Here is a 21,568-nt window from a genome sequence, read left to right as displayed (position 1 = left end):
AGGGATCAGACATTCCACTCTCCGATCCGTAGAATGCCATTTTTGTTTCTCCTGATAGCGACGTCCTCCTAAGTAGTCCCCGCCCAGAGATCCGAATGGGATACTATTTTACCTCCGGAATATTCTACCCAAGAAGACTTTCAGCCGTTCGCATTACCAGCACAGCAAGGCCGTTTTGGTTAGTGTTACAAGGCCAGATCAGTCAGTCATCCAGACTGTTGCCCCTGCAACTACTGAAAAGGCTGCTGCCCCTCTTCAGGAACCACACGTTTGTCTGGCCTCTCAACAGATACCCCTCCGTTGTGGTTGCACCTACGGTACGGCCATCTGTATCGCTGAGGCACGCAAGCCTCCCCACCAACGGTAAGGTCCATGGCTCATGGGGGAGGCTTGAGGTCTGCTTATGGGAAAAGAATTGTTTAATTGCTTGAGAGTTATCATGGTAATTAAGAAAAACGTAATTAGTGATTTGGCTGAACTTTCGTAGCTAGACAAAGAGTGGTCAATGAACAAATGGGTTTCAAACCGACCATTGTGACGCGTAGTATTGCAGAAAAAAATATTTAATTAGTTGAAATTAATCAGCATAATTAATAAAACGTAATTAGTGATCTGAGACAAAATTATTATCCTAATTTTCATACCAAACGAAGAATTCAAAGTGGACAGATGGAGTTTCAAAATGACAAGCGTGATATCTGATTTGCAAAAATGTATTTAGAAGCTTGCAAGTGATCTTACGTAATTAATGATTTGAGGGAAACTTGAAATATTTCACGTGTTTCTGCCGCAAACTGTGTAAACGAAGTGACGAATTAATTCTAAGAAGAGGAAAATACTACTTTTAATGTCTCTGCTTACATTGTGGAATAGGCTGTAGATGTATATATTACTGTCCAGGTACATTCGCTGCAGAAAACCTGTTGTCACCGCTTTTGCAAAATGCTGGATCGTTTTGTAATTAACAGAATGTAACTTTTTGAAACGAAAACCGTCAGACATTATCTAACTCATAACTTCTCGATTTATCCAGTCCAGCTCACTACCATACAACAAACACTTACAACTGGTGACTATACTGAACTGCTTTTTTGAGTGATATTAACAACTACGAGATGCCGAATGCGAACTCTAATGGGCTCGCAGTCACGGTTATGTATGTGAATGGAATCAGTTTTAGGTATTATTACAAACAATATTTTGTGTAATTTGCGAAATAACATATGCGTGACGGCATGCTCAGGGGAAAACGTAACATAGTTTGACAAAATACAGTTTTTTACAAGTCAGATTTCGTAAAATCGGTTTTGAACAAGTATTTTTGCCAACATATCGAGGGAAGATTGAAGTCCCCACCAACTATAACCGTATGAGTGGGGTATTTATTTGTTACGAGACTCAAATTCTCTCTGAACTGTTCAGCAACTATATCATCGGAGTCTGGGGGTCGGTAGAAGGAGCCAATTATTAACTCAGTTCGTCTGTTGAGTATAACCTCCACCCATACCAATTCGCACGGAGTATCTACTTCGACTTCACTACAAGATAAACCACTACTGACAGACACAGACACTCCACCACCAATTCTGCCTAATCTGTCTTCCCTGAACACCGTCTGAGACTTCGTAAAAATTTCTGCAGAACTCAGCCTCGTCATGCCAATTGAGGAGCTACTCGACCGAATAGTAGCAGCTTCGGTCAAGAATACTATCATAACGACCGGGAGAGCGGTGAGCTGCCCCACACCCCTCCTATCCGCATCCTCCACTTAGGATGACACGGCTGTCGGATGGTCCCGACGGAGTGCTTTTTAATTATAAATTCACAGATCTGTTATTACAAATTATTGAAGTTTGTGATTTTGTTGATGGCACAGCGTGTTAAGTTCTTCTATACAACATAAAATAATGAATGATAAATTTCTAATGTAGCCATACGATAGTGAAATTCTCGATACTGTGCCTCGAGGAATACTTTAAATGCTGTATATCGTGTATTTCAATATGATATTCAAGGTTATTATATTACATGGTTTAGGTGTATAGATTTCGTCGATTAGGAAGGAAATCCGCAGATTTGATATCCGTTGTTCGTGGTGCCGTATGGGTAAGCTGACTCATTAGCGGGTTAACTTCGCTATAACATTTGTAAAAAGTTTAAATTCCAGATGGTACTAATTTGACATTAGAATTTCAACGACTTCGATGTTAAATAGATTTCTACGAGCAAAGGTGGGTTCTGAACGAACCCTGGTAAACAGCCACAGCTTGGCGGGGAACGTTGTCGGCTGCGGTGCAGCCTTTGCTCGTTAAGTCGTAGCGGGCCCGGCGCCTACCATTTGCACATTCGCCCATTTCCGGCCGCGAGCCCCGCTGGCTCTGTCCTTGTTGATACGTGGTACACACGGCTCAGTCCGCGTGACGTGTGCCAAACACGGCGTGTCCCCGTCAATCGATGCCTGCCTTTGTCGGTAGGGGGAGGGGTGGAGGGGGGTGAGGAGGGCCGAGGCCGGCCATTTGCGTAATCCCCTTTTGGCTTTCCGCTCCTGCCCACAGCCGAACACAGAATCACGCGCCCAGTTGCTGCTCTAACCTGCCATGACAGCAGCGCTGGCCGAATTAGTTTACCGTAACCTAAGCCCGTGCTACTTTGTGAGGTGGAGTTTCTGTTTCTAGCATATGAGATGTTTCTGGAGACCACGCACTATTTATTATCGTGTATTCATACACTGACGGAAAAAAATAATTAACGTAGAGTAATGAAATTACGGGAATTCATTTGTCTAAGTAACATATGTAAGTTATTAACATTGCAAGAACACAGAATAATGTAAGCGCGAGATAATTCATTGCAAATGCGAAATGGTGGTACGTTAATAGCCGGTATAGCCGCCAGAATGTTGAATGCAAGCATGCAAACGAGCATGCATAGTGCTGTACAGGTGCGAGGTGTCGGTTTGTGCGATGGAGTGCTATGCCCGTTGCAAAAATGGTTCAAATGGCTCTGACCACTATGGGACTTAACATCTGAGGTCATCAGTCCCCTAGAACTTAGAACTAACCTAAGGACATCACACACATCCATACCCGAGGCGGGATTCGAACCTTCGACCGTAACGGTCGCACGGTTCCAGACTGAAGCGCCTAGAAGCGCTCGGCCACAGCGGCTGGCTCTGACTTTCAGTCAGGATACCAGTGTCAGCATCGAATCTTACCATTTATATCCTTTCGTCCAGAATGCTAAGCCCACTCTTCAACCTTTCGTTTATTTCCGTCATTGTTCCTTCGACGTATACATTGAACAGTAGGAGCGAACGACTACATCCCTGAATTACATCCTTTTTAATACGAGCACTTCGTTCTTGGCTTCCATTCTTATGACTCCCTCTTAGTTGTTGCTCTTATTGTACATTATCCGTCTTTCGCAATAGCTTACTCCTATTTTCGTCAGAATTTCGAAAATCTTGCTACATGTACTTTGTCAAAGCCTTTTTTGAGGTTGACAAATCCTATACCATGTCCTGATTTTTCTTAATCCTTGCTGCCATCACTACTAGCAGCGTCAGAACTGCCTACCGGTGACCTTATCTCTTCTGTGATCACTATCCAACAGATCCTCAAATTTATTTTCCATTATTCTGCATATTATCCTTGTCATCCACTTGGATGCGTGTGCCGCTAAGCTGATTGTGCAGTAGTTCTGGTACATACCTGCCCTTCGGAATGTGGTGTCACCGCCAGACACCACACTTGCTAGGTGGTAGCCTTTAAATCGGCCGCGGTCCGGTAGTATATGTCGGACCCGCGTGTCGCCACTATCAGTGATTGCAGACCGAGCGCCGCCACACGGCAGGTCTAGAGAGACGTCCTAGCACTCGCCCCAGTTGTACAGCCGACTTTGCTAGCGATGGTTCACTGACAAATTATGCTCTCATTTGCCGAGACGATAGTGAGCATAGCCTTCAGCTACGTCATTTGCTACGACCTAGCAAGACGCCATTATCATTTGCTATTTATCTTGTGATGCATGTACCGTCAGACTGATGTTCACCAATTATGGACTAAAGTTAAGTATTCCAGCAGCTACGTACTTTATTTGCTAGTCTCAATTACTTTACCTGTTCCAGACCTCACGCCAGCCTGCGTGAGCTTAAACGCGTGCCTTTCGGCTTCCTCCTAGTGGACTGGCTGTCTTGCCAGTTGACAACACGGAATCGTTTGGATGACAGATTTCCGAAAGTCGGATGTTATGTGACCAGACTCAACCAATTGGTGCCACTTCCACCGATGATTTCAGAAATTCTAATGGAATACTATGTATCTCTTCTGCCTTATTTGATCGGAAGCCTTCCAAAGCACTGCTAAGCTCTAATACCGTATTTCCTGTGTCTTCCATACCAACTCTCATTTCTTCCTCAGCCATGTCATCAAACGAGTCCTCCCCCTCGTAGACACCTCCAATGTACTTCTTCTACCTACTCGCTCTCTCCTCTGCGCTTAACGGTGGAACTACCATCCCAATCATAATGTTGTCACCGTTGCTTTTAATTTCATCGAAGGTTGTTTTGACTTTTCTATATACTGATTCAGTCCGACCGACGACCATTTCTTTTCCGAATTCTTCACGTTTTTCCTGAAGCCATTCCGTCTTAGCTTCCCTGCACCTACTATTTATTCAATTGCTTCAAATATATCCTAAGATTAGTTTCAAAAGGTAACCGAGCATCTATCAAAACAAAGTTCAAAGCCACAAAGGGTATATCTACATACAACTGTTTACCGTACAGTCACATGTCCGGTTCGAAGTCGTGCACTTTTACAACTGTGTGATGTGGAATTACGCATGGAATGCGATATTTGTTTGACGAGAATGAAATATCCACATCCATTGTAGATGTACTCAAGGATGAACCACGCAGGTGGCTAGTAGTTCCTATTAAAGTACAGTTTTAAAATATAACCTGGTGCAACAACTGACAATCTGTATTGATTCCTAGGAATCTAGAGATGTACCTTCTACATTTAATTATATAATGTCATTTTACCCTTTCAAACTGAAATTCATCGCATTTATTTTATTTATTCTCAGTGTTAACTTTATTGCATACCAGCTGCAGTGTACCGAGCGAGGTGGCGCAGTGGTTAGCACACTGGACTCGCATTCGGGAGGACGACGGTTCAATCCCGTCTCCGGCCATCCTGATTTAGGTTTTCCGTGATTTCCCTAAATCGTTTCAGGCAAATGCCGGGATGGTTCCTTTGAAAGGGCACGGCCGATTTCCTTCCCAATCCTTCCCTAACCCGAGCTCGCGCTCCGTCTCTAATGACCTCATTGTCGACGGGACGTTAAACACTAACCACCACCACCACCACCAGCTGCAGTGTCCGGCGTCGCCCGTGATGTTCAAAATGTCCCACACGAAGTGATTCGCTCTGTGTGTTGTTGGTACTCATAGCGAATGCAAGCCGGGTGGGAAACCGCAATCGTTTTAAATCGAAGGGCACATTGAAATCACGAGGTATCAGCGGAATGCGGAGAATGAGTGCGTCATCACCTACAGCATACCGCGTGATGAAGGTGGCCTCTATTACGTTCTGCAACAGGTTATTCACGGCCAGCCTTGCTCCGTTGCATATACAACAACAACAGTTAATCAATAAATAAGAGTTTGCAGTCACGTTTCTGTCAAATTGTCGAGCTTTCGCTCGTCCGGCGATGTAGTGACGTTTGATGTACTACACTCCTGGAAATGGAAAAAAGAACACATTGACACCGGTGTGTCAGACCCACCATACTTGCTCCGGACACTGCGAGAGGGCTGTACAAGCAATGATCACACGCACGGCACAGCGGACACACCAGGAACCGCGGTGTTGGCCGTCGAATGGCGCTAGCTGCGCAGCATTTGTGCACCGCCGCCGTCAGTGTCAGCCAGTTTGCCGTGGCATACGGAGCTCCATCGCAGTCTTTAACACTGGTAGCATGCCGCGACAGCGTGGACGTGAACCGTATGTGCAGTTGACGGACTTTGAGCGAGGGCGTATAGTGGGCATGCGGGAGGCCGGGTGGACGTACCGCCGAATTGCTCAACACGTGGGGCGTGAGGTCTCCACAGTACATCGATGTTGTCGCCAGTGGTCGGCGGAAGGTGCACGTGCCCGTCGACCAGGGATCGGACCGCAGCGACGCACGGATGCACGCCAAGACCGTAGGATCCTACGCAGTGCCGTAGGGGACCGCACCGCCACTTCCCAGCAAATTAGGGACACTGTTGCTCCTGGGGTATCGGCGAGGACCATTCGCAACCGTCTCCATGAGGCTGGGCTACGGTCCCGCACACCGTTAGGCCGTCTTCCGCTCACGCCCCAACATCGTGCAGCCCGCCTCCAGTGGTGTCGCGACAGGCGTGAATGGAGGGACGAATGGAGACGTGTCGTCTTCAGCGATGAGAGTCGCTTCTGTCTTGGTGCCAATGATGGTCGTATGCGTGTTTGGCACCGTGCAGGTGAGCGCCACAATCAGGACTGCATACGACCGAGGCACACAGGGCCAACACCCGGCATCATGGTGTGGGGAGCGATCTCCTACACTGGCCGTACACCACTGGTGATCATCGAGGGGACACTGAATAGTGCACGGTACATCCAAACCGTCATCGAACCCATCGTTCTACCATTCCTAGACCGGCAAGGGAACTTGCTGTTCCAACAGGACAATACACGTCCGCATGTATCCCGTGCCACCCAACGTGCTCTAGAAGGTGTAAGTCGACTACCCTGGCCAGCAAGATCTCCGGATCTGTCCCCCATTGAGCATGTTTGGGACAGGATGAAGCGTCGTCTCACGCGGTCTGCACGTCCAGCACGAACGCTGGTCCAACTGAGGCGCCAGGTGGAAATGGCATGGCAAGCCGTTCCACAGGACTACATCCAGCATCTCTACGATCGTCTCCATGGGAGAATAGCAGCCTGCATTGCTGCGAAAGGTGGATATACACTGTACTAGTGCCGACATTGTGCATGCTCTGTTGCCTGTGTCTATGTGCCTGTGGTTCTGTCAGTGTGATCATGTGATGTATCTGACCCCAGGAATGTCTCAATAAAGTTTCCCCTTCCTGGGACAATGAATTCACGGTGTTCTTATTTCAATTTCCAGGAGTGTATCTGCAGCGCGGGTACTGCCGCTATAATTCATTCTCACGATAGGAATTACAGTCAGTTCACCACAATATATTTCGTTTGTTACGAATTCAATTTTTCATTAATTTTTTTTTCATTGTTTCATCTGAATGTAGAAATTTCAAGCAAGAATCTTTAGATACTTTTGATAACAACCTTTCCCCTTTATATATTAAGTACATGCATGTTCCGTATCAGATGGAAAAATATTATGAAGACAGTGACCTACCTCTTGTCTTGAAGGTGAAATGTGGAAACTTTCGTCATGATTTGTATGGATTACAAAGAAAATGAAGCTCTTCTTCATATTTCTAGACAGACTGACAATTTGCAAACTTCCTGGAGGATTTCATTTGTTTTACTTAAAGAGAGTTTCCGTGATTTTTCAGAGACTGCACTGCTCCTGCCTTCAGGAAAGTGAATTCTTTTCCGTTGACTAACAACATTTGAAAGTTTTTGTTGTATTTTAGGAAGAATGATGGTCCTAACACGCTGCCCTGAGGAACTACTTTATTATCTCCGCAGACAACGTGACGACGACCCTCTCGCCCGAAGAGCAGCGTCGCAGGCAGCGGCACAAGGACCTCATCGAGGAGACGGTGGCAGTCGGCATGATGTTCGCGTCCAAGGCCTTCGTCCAGCTGCTCGCCAACCCCATCGTCGGCCCGCTCACTCACAAGTAAGCACCTCCCCTATCCTCTCACTGCCCGCCTCCCGTGCAAAAAAACATTGCTGTCAGCCATATCTTTTAAGCGATTATATACCACAAAAAATTTCCTTTGGCGAAATTACATTGTCCACTTAAAAGAGCCCTCTGGTCTCATTTAAACGCTGTAGATGGTGTAGACCTGGTGCCAATCGGACATACCAGACAAGTGCATGCTGCATCATGAGAACGCCCCATGTCACGCGACCACTTCCATCACGGTATTTTTTTTTTACCTCAAACGGCATTCCGTTGTTCTACAACCCCCCTATTCAGCTCATCTGAGTCCTTGCGACATTTTTCTTCTCCCGAAAATTTGAAAATGCCTTGAAAGGACATCATTTCGGGACTATGGAAAACGTTAAGAAGAATGTGACCGACATGTTGAAGGCCCTACCAGTTGAAGCTTTCCGGTGCTGCTGCCCAGACCGGAAACAACGACTTCGCCGGAGTTTAGTTGCCGAAGGGAACTGCTTTGAATGGAACAATATTGGTGTCTCGAAATAAAAATTTTGGTGGATAAAATCAATCTCATTACTTTTCTCAAACGTCTCGTAGCGTGGTCCAGAGACAAGCGGTTTTGCCTGTTTCCAAATGATATTAGGTGTCGAGTACAATGAGGCCCACTGAGGCGTTTCGCCTGGAGCGTGTGGAGGGCGTATTTTAGGTCTAAGATAGTTCCGTGTTGCGGTGAGGGTGTTTTCGTGCCATGAATTGGCCCCTCGCATTCAGGTTACCAGGAACATAAACTAGAGTCTATCAGTAGAAATCGTCGGTAGCCTAGTGTTGCCATTTACACTACTGGCCATTAAAATTGCTACACCAAGAAGAAATGCAGATGATAAACGGGTATACATTGGACAAATATATTATACTAGAACTGATTAAGGGGCATAGATCCTGAGAAATCAGTAGCCAGAACAATCACCTCTGGATGTAATAAGGGGCTTGGTGCGCCTGGGCATTGAGTCAAACAGAGCTTGGATGGCGTGTACAGGTACAGCTGCCCACGCAGCTTCAACACGATACCACAGATCATCAAGAGTAGTGACTGGCGTATTGTGAAGAGCCAGTTACTCAGCCACCATTGACCAGACGTTTTCAGTTGGTGAGAGATCTGGAGAATGTGCTGGCCAGGGCAGCAGTCGAACATATTCTGCATCCAGAAAGGCCCGTACAGGACCTGCAACATGCGGTCGTGCATTATCCTGCTGAAATGTAGGGTTTCGCAGGGATCGAATGAAGGGTAGAGCCACGGGTCGTAACACATCTGAAATGTAACGACTGATCAAAGTGCCGTCAATGCGAACAAGAGGTGACCGAGACGTGTAACCAATGACACCCCATACCATTGTGCCGGGTGATACGCTAGTATGGCGGTGACGTATACACGCTTCCAATGTGCGTTCACTGCGATGTCGCCAAACACGGATGCGATCATCATGATGCTGTAAACAGAATCTGTATTCATCCGAAAAAATGACGTTTTGCCATTCGTGCACCCAGGTTCGTCGTTGAGCACACCATCGAAAGCGCTCTTGTCTGTGATGCAGCGTCAAGGATAACCGCAGCCATGGTCTCCGAACTGATAGTCCGTGCTGCTGCAAACGTGGTCGAACTGTTCGTGCAGATGGTTGTTGTCTTGCAAGCGTCCACATCTGATAACTCAGGGATCGAGACGTGGCTGCACGATCCGTTACAGCCATGCGGATATGATGCCTGTCATCTCGACTGCTAGTGATACGAGGCCGATTCCATATTCTGCTAAGTCATTGGATCTCGACCAACGCGAGCAGTAGTGTCGCGATACGAAAAACCGCAATCACGATAGGCTACAATCCCACCTTTATCGAAGTCGGAAACGTGATGGCACGCATTTCTCCTCGTTACATGAGGCATCACAACAACGTTTCACCACGCAACGCCGGTCAAATGCTGTTTGTGTATGAGAAATCGGTTGGAAACTTTCCTCCTGTCAGCACGTTGTAGGTGTCGGCACCGGCGCCAACCTTGTGTGAATGCTCTGGAAAGCTGATCATTTGAATATCACAGCATCTTCTTCCTGTCGGTTAAATTTCGCGCCTGTAGCACGTCATCTTCGTGGTGTAGCAATTTTAATGGCCAGTAGTGTATTATACGTCACGCTGAGTATGGTGCGCCGGCCGAAGTGGCCGTGCGGTTAAAGGTGCTGCAGTCTGGAACCGCAAGACCGCTACGGTCGCGAGTTCGAATCCTGCCTCGGGCATGGATGTTTGTGATGTCCTTAGGTTAGTTAGGTTTGACTAGTTCTAAGTTCTAGGGGACTAATGACCGCAGCAGTTGAGTCCTATAGTGCTCAGAGCCATTTGAACCATTTTTTTGAGTATGGTGCGGACACTTCGTTGTCCCAAGGTGACAGCAGCCATGATCACAAAGCTGCACACAGGGGAATGTCTTATAAATTGCACTACCTTGTAAACTGTACCAGTAACGTAGTTAGCAAACAGTGTACATTGTGAGGACGCCTGTTTGACAGAACGTGTACTATGCTGTATCTAGAAATTATACACGGCAGTTTGACAGACAGTTGAGAATTCTGGCGTGGAGTGGTTCATTTCAGGCCCTGAGGTGATAAATATTTGTTTGTGGAATTGTACTCTCACATGTATGAAAAGGTTATTTATAATTTATGTAATGAGAAATTACACTTATTTAGGGATAATATAACGTAGAAAATTTTACAATCGCCCTAACCAATACCCCGTAAACAATAAGTTCAAAAGTATGTCATCCCCTTATACAAAAAATTGTACCATTACTTTTCTTACATAAGAGGCGATCACAAAGTTTCCGTGAGGAGGCGTCGCTGCAGCGTATATGCAACGCAGCGCGATTACGACGCGGGTGATCTTTCCACATGCCATTATACGATTTTCATGCCATTGGTCCCTTAAAAAAACCTAAGGTCGACGATTTCTGACGGACAAGAATGTGCAGCAGGCAGTTACGGACTTCTTCACGTAGCAGGGCATGGTCTTTGCCAAGCTGGTACCTTCAACCTGGTACTTCAAATGTCTCTGAGCACTATGGGACTTAAGATCTGTGGTCATCAGTCCCCTAGAACTTAGAACTACTTAAACCTAACTAACCTAAAGACATCACACACATCCATGCCCGAGGCAGGTTTCGAACCTGCGACCGTAGCAATCGCGCGGTTCCGGACTGAGCGCCTAGAACCGCTAGACCACCGCGGCCGGCAACCTGGTACTTCGGTGGGATCATTGCCTCAATGCTCAAGGCGTTTTTGCCTGATTGGCATACCGATTCTGGACTGTACAACCTTCGAACTTATTCAGAACCACCTATATACTGCAACGGTACAATTTAAAACGATGGTCACTACATATGTTTTAACAATATTATTCTAATAACAGTACCACCATATGTGTTGAAGAAATTAGGACATAGCACAGGCCTACCTGTGAAGCTTGAGGATGAACTAGTGGATCACATTCTGCTACTTGAGTCCCTCATGTCTGGAGGTCCTCGAACTGTAAAGGTTAGCCTTTGATTTGGCTCAAGCAAATGGGAGTACACAGATTTAAAAATAGGACGGCACGTAAACAACAGTATTACAGCTTCACGTTTGGGCACCTTGAATTATGTTTGTGCCAACCAGAAGCTACTTCGACAGCTAGAGCATTTGGCTTCAACGAAGAAGCTGTCATGAAATTTTTTTCAAGTTTTTCCTTATTTAGTGAACAAACATGATGTTTAGGCTATGCGGTTATTCAGTATGGACGACATTTGCCTATCCACGGTACAGAAACCTCAAAAACACGAAGCGGGAAACAAAAAGTAGGCGCAATAACTGGCGCAGAAAGGGGAACAAATAACATATCTGTTTGTTGCTCCTGCTGTGTGAGTATGTGCCTCAATTTAAGAAATACCATTTTATGATGATTTGAAACCTGTAGCTCCACCCGTCTTGAAATTACCCTACTTCAGACAGCAGTTGGATGACTAGTGAATTGTCTGTTCAGTGGATGGAGCGCTTCATCAAAACTGTAAAATCTGGATGTAAGAGAAAGGTGCTATTAATATTAGACGGACAATCAATACGTACCAAATCTGTGCAAGCTAGAACTTCAGCTAGAGATAACGTTGTAATCATGTTTCTTCTGCCTACACACAGGTGACCCACAAGCTATAGCCAATAGAGACGTTGCATTTTTTACGCCACTTACAGCGTATTGCAACCATCAGCTTCGCACAAACCCTAACACCAATATTAGTTAGACAAAGATTTTTCTCCCGTTAGGTGAGTCATATGCCAGTTTTGCGATAGTACAAAATGGTGTCACTGCTTTTGAATGATCCGATCATTCTTGTGGCACTCGCACTGTAAGGATGTCGTCGTAGTAAAGAAATAGGAATCCCAAGTGAACTTTTATTTTTAAAGAACTATGATTTTGTTAAATATTTGTATTTTATTAGGTCTGCATCTCTGTTTGGCGACGAATACTCGTTTATCTACATGAAATTAACTTGTTTAACCGTGCTGTAGACAGTTTTGCTGCAATGTGTTTCACTCTGAAATACGTCTATCTTTGCCGTTTGCTTATCACTATAACCTCCGTAGAGTGCACCAGTTCAGTAGGCCACGATGTAATTCGCCATAGATATCTGTGAGCCCTAAAGATGGAGATACAGATAAGTAATTTGTTATTAGTAATAACATAAACGTCTCCTTTCCTGTCTTGTTAGATGACGTTAGAAATAACACACACAAAATTTTTGTTCTCGAAATCTTCCTTCTGCAAAGCAAAATTGGTCCTTCTTTCTACAGCTATACATTGTCTTTCCTGGTTACCTACTTATTTATTTATGTTTTGAAACTACAAAATGTGTTCATGGCGACAGTCAACTACAGGGGTCCCATATCAGTATCCATTGTATTATAATTTTTTTCCAAATAAATAAACAAATACCGACAGGCTGTGGTATGTAGGTACCGAAACATGCCTGGTCTATCACAAGAATGAAATGCATTTTGCATTTTTAAAAAAAGCGGTACTTCCAGATTTATCTCGTAAATACGGAGAAAATAAGTACGACATGTGACCAGAGACAATATTTTTATTTAAATTTTACAAAATACTAAGAATTTCTTATACTAAAACTTCTGATTTATTTAAAACTCTGCATTCAGTTACCAACATCTAAACACAGTAGACGTTTCTGTCTAAACATGATGAGTATGTTCCATAACAGCCCGGAGACTCTCAATGTCTTTTTTTAGTGACTCTTTAGCTACATAGTTCCATCTTTACGAGACCTATAATTACTATTTGTTGCCCTTCTATTAGCAATACTAATCTCCTTTCACATCGACGGCTACCGCTTTCTTACGTTCTGATAATTTTTTTCTGTTTCAGGATTGGATACAGCATTCCCATGTTCACTGGTTTCATCATAATGTTTATTTCTACCTTGAGTAAGTACATGCCTAATGGATAATCTAAATTAACTTTAAAATTTTACAACTATATCTGAGAGATTACAGCGACGTGTCTGCACCATTATTTTTGCCTAATTAAAGTATGCTTTGCATTGTGATCAAATTGTGCATAAAAGCATCGCCTTTTCTCCTGCTACTCTAAGCGTCAGAATAAACAGTTGATATTTGTCTTGTAGCGATTCAAATACGCAGAATCATTTCATAATACTATGTCTGCTCTTTGTGTAAGGAGCAACTCTTGGTGCATAGGTGTTTCTAGATTTTAAGAATGGGATAAACATATCAGCTGAAACATTACGGCAGAATTCTGCAGAATATGGTGACCCATCTATGTTTCGATTTAGTTATTTAGTACATCATCTTACCAATCACACATTTTGACATAGAAGGGTTGACAAACACAATTAACGAAGAATGTGTTGTACATGTGTTGAATATAGATCCGCTCTGTCTGACTATCCTGGAAAGAGTAATGGTAGTAGACGACAAACAGTTTACACAGATTTTCACTGATTGAGCTGCAGTTTTCCAAGATGACGGCTCCATGTTTTATAGTATTACCTAGGTATGATGGATGTATTGTACCATTACGGTTCCCAAAATAGGTGTTCAGTTTCTCACTTGTTGAACAGGTATTACAATGGTATTTTATCTGTGGACTTTGGTGCCATAAACTGAAAATACAATTGGATACGCACCATTACATAACCATTGCGAACATTATAGTATATACGGCTGTTGCGAATCCAATTTGCCATAATATACTATCATCCTGAAAAGTATCCAAACGACCCGAATTCCGCGCCACCTGATTCGCATGCAGCCCACATAATGTAACTTTCTTGAAGATCCTCCAATCTCTTTTCATCACAGTCCTTAGACTATACATAACGGTTACCGTAAGTGACCACTAGGGAACACTGCACTGTACGGCAGGGAATCCAGATATACACTCCTGGAAATGGAAAAAAGAACACATTGACACCGGTGTGTCAGACCCACCATACTTGCTCCGGACACTGCGAGAGGGCTGTACAAGCAATGATCACACGCACGGCACAGCGGACACACCAGGAACCGCGGTGTTGGCCGTCGAATGGCGCTAGCTGCGCAGCATTTGTGCACCGCCGCCGTCAGTGTTAGCCAGTTTGCCGTGGCATACGGAGCTCCATCGCAGTCTTTAACACTGGTAGCATGCCGCGACAGCGTGGACGTGAACCGTATGTGCAGTTGACGGACTTTGAGCGAGGGCGTATAGTGGGCATGCGGGAGGCCGGGTGGACGTACCGCCGAATTGCTCAACACGTGGGGCGTGAGGTCTCCACAGTACATCGATGTTGTCGCCAGTGGTCGGCGGAAGGTGCACGTGCCCGTCGACCAGGGATCGGACCGCAGCGACGCACGGATGCACGCCAAGACCGTAGGATCCTACGCAGTGCCGTAGGGGACCGCACCGCCACTTCCCAGCAAATTAGGGACACTGTTGCTCCTGGGGTATCGGCGAGGACCATTCGCAACCGTCTCCATGACGCTGGGCTACGGTCCCGCACACCGTTAGGCCATCTTCCGTTCACGCCCCAATATCGTGCAGCCCGCCTCCAGTGCTGTCGCGACAGGCGTGAATGGAGGGACGAATGGACCACTGGTGATCGTCGAGGGGACACTGAATAGTGCACGGTACATCCAAACCGTCATCGAACCCATCGTTCTACCATTCCTAGACCGGCAAGGGAACTTGCTGTTCCAACAGGACAATGCACGTCCGCATGTATCCCGTGCCACCCAACGTGCTCTAGAAGGTGTAAGTCAACTACCCTGGCCAGCAAGATCTCCGGATCTGTCCCCCATTGAGCATGTTTGGGACTGGATGAAGCGTCGTCTCACGCGGTCTGCACGTCCAGCACGAACGCTGGTCCAACTGAGGCGCCAGGTGGAAATGGCATGGCAAGCCGTTCCACAGGACTACATCCAGCATCTCTACGATCGTCTCCATGGGAGAATAGCAGCCTGCATTGCTGCGAAAGGTGGATATACAGTGTACTAGTGCCGACATTGTGCATGCTCTGTTGCCTGTGTCTATGTGGCTGTGGTTCTGTCAGTGTGATCATGTGATGTATCTGACCCCAGGAATGTGCCAATAAAGTTTCCCCTTCCTGGGACAATGAATTCACGGTGTTCTTATTTCAATTTCCAGGAGTGTAAATCAACACCACGATACTGCAAATATCAGGAAACACTTTACAAGAGATGAGACAGTCCTGCACGCTTGCAAACTCAAATTTATTCCAATATGTGACTCTCATTAGTATATGAGACAAGTGAAATCCATAAACTTATCACATAATGAAGTTAAATGGCCGGGAGGCCCTATCAGGGGAAGTTCGGCCGCCAAGTGCAAGTCTTATTTCAGTCGACAACACATTGGGCGACTTGCGCGCCGGTGATGAGGATGAAGTGATGATGACACAACATCCAGCCCCCGAGCAGAGAAAATCTCTAACCCGGCCGGGAATCGAACTCGGGTCCGCTTGCATGGAAGGCGAGCACATTACCACCCAGCTCAGCAGGCGGACATACCCTATCACATAAATCATTAAGTAATCTTTAGTCAACACTATTTTTAAGAGATTTTGCGAAACGTGTACACCCAAACTTCTGTGATAATTGGAAATATGATTGCAATCTAAAAGGTTTTCCACCTATCTGTTAACCGTCGTTATCTAGACGAGTGGTTCTGCATTAACTGGTTAATGAAGTAATCACGCAGGAAAACCGTGATCAACAGCGTCAAGCGTTCTCTGGAAAGCTCAGCATCAACAGATTATCACTAGTAATTTCACTGTACTCATAATGGCATGTGGATCTATGTGATGTTGGAAAGTCCCCTTCGTTCTAGTTGTCATTGCAAAGTGACACTAAATATCTAAGGTATTCACAAACAGCTAGCTGTTTACATGTTTGAACTTTAAATGTCATGACTCCTTTGCTCTGGATATGGATTCAAATCCAACACCTACAGCAAATACTAAATAAGCAAAGCTTTCTTGTCTGACTGACATTCGAACACAACACCAAGCGTCATAGCTGACTAGGCATAAAAGGACGAGAAATTCAAATATTTGGCCAGTATCAGTCCGAAGTTGAAGTTACATGACAGGAATTTGTATAATGAGTCAAGACTTCTATTCACGAGCTACAGTTGTTTATAACTAGCCATGAAAGATGTTAATTATAGTCTCATTCACAACTGACAGAACGTGTGCATGTTTAAACTTGAAATGACGGAACATAATGTTTTGTGTTGCAAGGGGATTGTAACCTAGATTTAATCGGACTGTTAACTAGGCAAAATCAAATGTTAGACACCAATATCGATATGTTCTATATTGGTTTCTTTCACTGGTAGCGAGAAGTATGAATTTTTGAACTAGAAATAAAGTGACAAAAATTTATTCGCTTACTGGGAATTGAACCCGCACGTATCATCGTTGTTGTCTAGCACGAATTCTTTTTCATCAGTAGCAAGAAGTGGCATGGTGTGATAATTCTGGAATATTTGCTAAGCAAAGAAACGATGGAACTAAGTCGTCCCGAAAGTGTCAAATCTCACAAAAGGGGAGATCCTAGTTGGAATCTCATTCCTGAACTATTATTTTCCACAACTCAGTTTCAAACTAAATAGGAAATTTGTCCCCTATGGCCTTACATGATGATTAGATCATTAAATAAATTAACACTTCGAATGTGAGAAAGCTTATTGGTCACTGTTTCCACTTGCCATAACTTCCGACTCTGTAATGGCCATACCTAAACCGACTCTGCTCTAGTCAGTAGCGAAGGAACATCATGTATAAAGTGGATTTGGAGCCACAGTGCATCGCTATGTTCTTCATCTGGCGTTATCAGAGATGAAAAGAGTCTGTTCATCCTTCTTAAAAATGGTCAAGAGTAATGATAATCGAAACAAGGCCTTAGGCTTACCAGTCTAAGCATCAATCCAGTACCCAGCTTCGCATGTGGCTGTGTCATAATTCTGTCGCGATGAATGATGTTCAAAGCTGGGTAAGAATTCTGAGTCGTTAGTGGTGGATTACAGCCTGTTCAATGTATTCATTTCCTTGTTCAACCGCACCGCCATTCACCAGCTTACTCGGTTACCCAATGTGTACATTCGACTTGATTTTGAAATCACTGAAATCATGTGGGTGTCGTTTCCACCTACTGACAACTGAGGAATTCTGAAGTCTATACAGCAAGCGTTGTCTTTCACTTGAAGTGTTCTGATGCTGTACGTGTTTGTAATTTAGTGGTAAACGGCGAGCAGTATAACCTCAAAGCCGAGATATCGGAACCACTCCTTCCTTTATTTTTTAACCTGCATGTCACCTCTCTGGTAAAAGTATCGTCTGATGAAAGTTCAAAGATAGTTTACTTCATATTCTAACCTGACAGTAAAAGCAAAACTTTGCAGAACATCTCCGTGAAAGAGCTTGGGGCTGTCTGTCAAAATCAGAACAACTTGTGATCGGGAGTTTCCGCCCGCTGCAGCAAGCTACCCTCGGGCAGCTAACATAAGGCTTACAGTGCACGTGTCTGCACTCGCATTGGCATGCACAAAATTATTTAATATTGCATATTATTTAATACTGTAGTTTGGTTTTCAGCGCGAAATATCTTTGATAAACCGAGTGAACATCTTTCAGTAACTACAGAGTTGTCACAATTGCTCAGGCAACATATGACGTGAGGAATATTAAAATATGTAACCTATCACCGTGGGTAAAACTGACCTGAATAAAGTATCTTGGGGCACAAGTTCGTGGCGATTTTGTTTAGCTTGTTCTTACGCAAACTAATATTTTCGTGCATAAGTTCGTGATGATTCTGTTTTGCCTATGTTATTAATAAGTGAATTCATCAATCTTCATTTTTAGTTGAAGTGTGGTGACTTATCAGATGTTGCATATTTGAATGTTATGAAGACTGTAATTTAAAAGTTAGGAAACGAAGCGTAAAACAAAAAAGTGTCTAACATATGTGACATTTTGTTCTCTTTGGATTTAATAGAGGTTTGAAGGCAGTGTAGGCAGCTGGAAACATATGTCAAGGCCATCAAAGAAATCACCGTAGAAAGTAGTTTTCTCGATTCAAGCAGGATCGTTTTGAGATGAATTAGTCATCGCATTCAGGAAAGACGTTTCTTACAGTTTATCTCTAAGGGTCACGTCACTGATCCCTATAATAGGCATGAACTGTGACTATTTAGACTTTGTGCGATACTTGCACTCAGTGGGCAATGTTGGAGAAAAAGGAAAGGCAGTAAGATTGGGTTTAAAGTTACAACTGATCACGAAATCGCTACTGACGAAGCCAAAACTTGGATTCAGAAACACTGGAATGTGAATCACCTGTACCCTTTCAAAGGAATTATCCCATTATATGTCTTAATAACTTTAAGGAAAACACACAAAGCCTAACTCTAGATTACCGGAAGAGGATCTGAACTAACGTATGTTAACTTCATGAAAAGAAAATAATGACTGAATCCTAACAAAAAGCTTCTCAGGCAAAGGAAAGTGTGAGTCCACAAATGAAATGCAATCCATCTGGTGGCACAAGAAGGTGTTTTGTGTTACAAAGGGCATCCCAGGGGTGTGCTCATCCCAGTTAATATCTGTTGCAACAACCGAGGCATCCTGCAGGCGCAATACAAGAAAAACGATCAAGAAGTATATATCAAGTGTTGCTGCTGCACGGTAAGCTGCCTGCACTCTGCTGATTTCATAAAAGAAGCTGTCCAGTAGCTTCGTTGGGAAGCCATCCTCCACACCACTTATTCTTCTAATGGTGCACCCTCATATGTTTACCTTTCTTGCTCCTTATCGAACAGCCATCAAGAATAGTTCTTTGCTGAAGCAAATGAGTTAAACTTTGAAGAAGTAGGTTTTTACAGACGTGGAATTGAAAAAGTGCCTGAGCATGATCAAACTGTTTTAGATAATTTGAGATGATATATTGTTGACTATTACTTCTCTCATATTTTTTTACATTTTGTTCAATAAAGTAACAATTAACGCTGTACGGCGCCCATCACTTTAACAGAAATGAATTACAACTTATCACGATAGCCTTATGACGTAAGCCTATCTTCATTTAACATTAAGTATCTGTAACATGATGGTGTCGAAATCGTCACGATATACTAAGCTATTGCGCAATTTTGATCTCTAAACGATCTGTGAAGACCTGTGTCATACTCCAGTAGCATTACAGACCTACATGAATATGGTAGTGTGGCAGTAGGAGTAGATGCATTAAAAAAAAAAAAAAAAAAAAAAAAAAAAAAAAAAAAAAAAAAAACAGAGAACAAATTCTTCAGTGCCACAGTTTCATCACTCAAATCACAAATTTACAAAAAAAATATGTCAACAGAAGTAAGAAACATATGGCATTACCAACTTAGCAATTCTGCAACATCATTTGTTTATTACCCAGTGAGGTGGTGCAGTCTTAACAACATGGACTCCGTATTCGAGAAGATGACGGTTGAAATCCACTTCCGCCGACCAGATCAGGTTTCCCGTGATTTGTTTGAATCGACCAAGGCAAATTCTGGATAACTCCTTTGAAAGGGTGCTGCTGATTTCCTTCTCCATCCTTGAACCAATCCGAGCTTGTGCTTCATCCCAAATGATCACAGTGCGGAAGGGACGTTAATCCCAAACCTTCCATCCCTTCACAAGTATTACGATACTGAATGGAATAAGAATCATTTTGATGGGATTTTCTTAGTGATATTAAATCTCGTCGTTTCTGGCACTACAACAGAAAAGGTAAAAAGTTAGTCGTCCGTGAGATTGGAGCGGACAGCTAAATCAGTCTTTCCTCAACAGCGTGTCTACCTTAACACAGAGCCAGCGAACACCTGCAGTTTTCTAACTCACTAATTGTACTATTGGTGGTTAAGGCAGACGGTTTTCAATGTAAACAATGAAATTTATTGTTGTTACTGCGTAGAACAACCTCGTCCCAACCGGACAGCTGAATACGTTAACGCCCCACCTCTGGAACTGAGGACGCGATACTGCCCCAAGTTGATGGGCCTCCTTAGCTAGCCATTCTGACTGTGGTCTTTACGTGGTTTGCCACACCCATCTAGGTAAGTGCCCGGCAGATACCCACATGATACACACTATGCAAACATTCAGACCACGCTCTCACACTTAATTTTCTCCGGACTCATGCAGATGTGGCACACAAATTCTGTCCTGGCGGTGTGGTGGCGTCAGAAAGAGCTTCCAGCCACAACTTTCACTAACACTGCTTCAGTCTGCAGAGAACATGAACAATCAACGAAGAAGAAGAAGAAGAAGAAGAAGGAGAAGACTACGTGGAAAAGCTTTCCTGTACTCAACATTATCTATCTGATAAATCGATGACCAACTTAAGTGTTCATTCAGCACACTTAATTGAAACCCCAAGATAAAATCAAATGAATTTAGCAGGACAATTATGTGTCACTGCAGAAAGTAAGACAACAATCACAGAGTTAAAACTTCTTGGTAGATTAAACTATGTGCCAGACCGAGACGCGAACTTTTCGTGGGCAAGTACTCTATCGACTTTTTCTTTTTCTTTTTAACCTTATTTCTTTCGTGATTGTTTGTTCTATTTGTTTGCAGCGATCGCCCCACGACGCTTGTTCAAGTTCATAGTCGTTCCATTAACTCAGTTTTTTTTTACTACACATGGCGGCTAACCCTCTGACCGAACACGCTACCGTGCCGAGCACTCCTGGAAGAAAGGATATTGCGGAGACATGGCTTAGCCACAGCTGGTGGGACGTTTCCAGAATAAGATTTTCACTTTGCAGAGGAGTGCGCGTTGATATCAAACTTCCTGGCAGATTATAACTGTGTGCCGGACCGAGACTCGAACTTGGGACCATTGCCTTCGCAGAAGAGCTACTGTGAACTTTAGAAGGTCGTAGACGAGGTACTGGCGGAATTGAAGCTGTAAGGACGGGTCGTGAGTCGTGCTTGAGTAGCTCAGTCGATAGAGCATTTGCCCGTGAAAGGTAAAGGTCCCGAGTTCGAGTCTCGGTGTTGCACACAGTTTCAATCTGCCAGGAAGTTTCATCTACATCTACATCTACATCTATACTCCGCGAGCCACCTTACGGTG

The 21,568-nt window shown here is 44.2% G+C and overlaps 1 protein-coding gene across 1 annotated transcript in view; it reads left to right on the top strand.

The window, feature by feature from the left end:
* Positions 1-21,568, top strand: part of LOC124793741 (synaptic vesicular amine transporter) — a 781,226-nt gene that overhangs the window by 664,207 nt on the left and 95,451 nt on the right. Inside the window, exons 4-5 of the mRNA XM_047258044.1 lie at positions 7,704-7,857; positions 13,302-13,360. Coding sequence (XP_047114000.1) covers positions 7,704-7,857; positions 13,302-13,360 — 213 coding nt within the window. The remainder of the gene's footprint in view (positions 1-7,703; positions 7,858-13,301; positions 13,361-21,568) is intronic.

The sequence above is a fragment of the Schistocerca piceifrons genome, chromosome 1 (assembly GCF_021461385.2).
Source record: "Schistocerca piceifrons isolate TAMUIC-IGC-003096 chromosome 1, iqSchPice1.1, whole genome shotgun sequence".
Classification (NCBI taxonomy): domain Eukaryota; kingdom Metazoa; phylum Arthropoda; class Insecta; order Orthoptera; family Acrididae; genus Schistocerca; species Schistocerca piceifrons.
Note: the sequence above shows the minus strand (reverse complement) of the source record. Positions and strands in the feature narration are given on the sequence as shown.